The following is a 2,809-nucleotide window of genomic DNA, read 5'->3' on the forward strand; positions in this document are numbered from 1 at the left end:
AGCCTAAAACTCGTATATAACAATCAACCTCATCTCCTTTACAACAACTCAACCTAAAGACACAAATTTTTCAAAATTTCACCAATGTTCAATTCATTTGTTTTGGCTTCTTAATTGTTTGATTCATCATTTCGTATTTAAGTTTTGGAAGGAAAAACAAAAGCGAGCCCCCATTCATCAGATTTTATTGCCGAAAAATCAAAATGGATAGTGCAAGTTAAACTTTTTAAATTTAGTGGGTAGCTTTCTTGATAAAATTTTTAAATGATTAGTTAACAAAATGACCTATTTAACGAGTAGTTCTTGATCGTATTTCCTAAAATTTATACAGAGCATGATGGCTTATTACGACGAATTGATGATCCACAAGCGATTACTTATGATGACGGCATATGCTGATCTAAGGGATTAAGCATATTAATATTCCAATTAAGATAATAATTGTAGGTTTGTGGCATCTTTTTGACTGTTTCTAGTTTTCTAGGTGGAGTGGTGGACGTCGCACCAATATAAATCATACTCCCGTACGAATAATTCCTTTTATCTATAATCACTCTTTTAAGAAACCAATTAGCAAATTTTCTAGAGGATAGTTCATGGATTTACCACAATTATGTGCTAAAAAATCAAAAAAAAATCCATGCTATTTTGAAATAAAATTACGAGGACAATTTTATTCCGTACAATTAATATTAGATAATAAATATCTAAGAGTAATAAAATCTATACTCTTGATATTTTTTCTTTCTCACACATAACTCTCCATCATATAATTATGGAAATTTTTCACCACATATATTCTTAAAAGCTTCCCATTTACAAAATAACCCTTTAGAATATGCCAAAAGCATATTCATTCACACGTTTAATTAGTGTGTGACTAATGTCACTAATGACTAACCCATACCCAAAATTGTAAAACCCCACCAAAATTATAAAATTAACAATTAGAAAAAACTAAAAAAAATTTACAAAATTAAAAAAAAAACACAAGAAACTCATGAAGATTGAGCACCCATTTGTTGAACCATAGCAGAAGAACTCAATTGAGAGCAACTAGATTGCAATTTGAGCAAAGAAGAACTAAACCCAAGCATTGAACTTCCCAAATCAAATTCCAACAAATTATCTTCTAATTGATGACCACCCAAAATCATTGAACTCCCATTTAAATCACTCCCACCATCCAAAAACCCTAAACAAATAATCTCATCACTAATCTTCACCATTGAATTATGCCCATAAATTCTCCATTTCACCATCTCACTCTGTAAAATCAGATCAATTACTGGACTTACTCTGAACCCTTCAACACCAAAGCAAACCTCAAATCCTCCTTCAGGTGGGACTCTTAGTAGATTCGGGTTCAACGCCTCGGCTTCGGTTATGAAAGCTTGAACTAGTTCTTGGTAGATTCTTGTTTCCATCTTCGAGTACGGGTCGACGGTACTAATTTTGATGGTCGATATGGTGTCGTCGTCGAATGGGAGTTTCTTGTTCTGAACTTTGATTGATTTGAGATTGATATTGTAAGACGAATCGCCTTCGTTGTCGATTAATGGAGTATAACTCATTGACTTAAACACCTCACCTTCATCATTCCCAGTTAAGATCATCCCATTGTTCTCAGACAAACAAAGGGAGAATTTCTTCGGGTATTCCATGATGTGAGAGATCTGAGAAACTGGGCCAATCCGGGTTTTTCCAAGCCCGAAAACACCCTTTGACCCGGTAGGCAACCCGGATAAGATTTTCGAGGGTGCACATGACAACAGGAACGAATCAACGACCAAAACTTTGTCATTGAATGAAATGACGCTATCGACGAGCTCACCCGTTGCGGAACCACTCGTAGCCGGGTTCCGCAGCGGGAGAGAGCACGCTTGATTAGCTGATGGTGAAGTTGGGCAAGGGTTCGATGCAGCGGAGGTGCACTGAATGGATCGGCAATTGACGGCGGTTGGTTGGGGAGAAGATGAGCAGTCAACCCATAAAAGAGGGGAGTTCAGATCTACTACGAGTTCAGCGGGTTCGAGATGTGACCCGTGGTGAATTCGGGTCAAATAGAGGTTGGTTGATTTGTGTTTGTTGAGAGGAAGGATGAGAGTTGAGGAGAGAGAAAGTGGGAGAATTAGAGAGAGGAGTAAGAGAGAGAACGTGAAGGAAGCCATTGAAAGTTTGAGGAGGAGAGAGAAAGTTGTTGAAGGAGAAGAAGAAAAGAAGTGTGCCTTGCGTTGGAGAGGCGCCGCGGAAAAGGAAGGTTATGGTAGGAAAGAGGAGAGATGTGGACCGTTGGATGAGGGAGGTGAAAAGGGTTAGGTGGACGGTGGATATGAGGATAAGTGTTGCGGTGTTTTTTTTTTTTCTTTTGTTATAAAATGAAAAAGTTTTATCCCACCAGAACCTCTCAGGCTCTCACAAGTTATTTTGACCTAAGTTAACAAATACTCCCTTCATCCCTTTATTTTTGCCCCATTGCCATGTTTTGGATTAAATTTTGAAAATTTTGACCATAAATTACCGTTAATCTATAAACGATAATATAGTCATAAGTGGTCTTGTTAGATTCATCTCATTATATATTTTATTAATATCACGTTTTTATAATTTTGACGTGTATGGACATAAAAATATAGACGTTTTAAGACGCGTCTTGAATACCGTGTATAGTCAAATGGGGTGATAAAATAGGGACAGAGGGAGTATGGTTTTTTAAAAGTGAGGAAGAGAGTTAAAGAATCCGTATCAAAAAAGCTTACAGTATCTCTAATGGGGTTTAATAGGGTAAGATAGAGAGTTGAAATGAAGT

At 36.9% G+C, this 2,809-nt stretch overlaps 1 protein-coding gene across 1 annotated transcript; it reads right to left on the reverse strand.

The window, feature by feature from the left end:
- Positions 1-659: 659 nt before the first annotated feature.
- LOC110716008 (basic 7S globulin-like) lies at positions 660-2,240 on the reverse strand. The gene has a single exon (XM_021894632.1). It carries the CDS (start codon positions 2,169-2,171, stop codon positions 999-1,001), a length of 1,173 nt encoding a protein of 390 aa, XP_021750324.1. The 5' UTR covers positions 2,172-2,240; the 3' UTR covers positions 660-998.
- Positions 2,241-2,809: the final 569 nt, after the last annotated feature.

The sequence above is a fragment of the Chenopodium quinoa genome, unplaced genomic scaffold (assembly GCF_001683475.1).
Source record: "Chenopodium quinoa cultivar QQ74 unplaced genomic scaffold, ASM168347v1, whole genome shotgun sequence".
Lineage (NCBI taxonomy): Eukaryota > Viridiplantae > Streptophyta > Magnoliopsida > Caryophyllales > Amaranthaceae > Chenopodium > Chenopodium quinoa.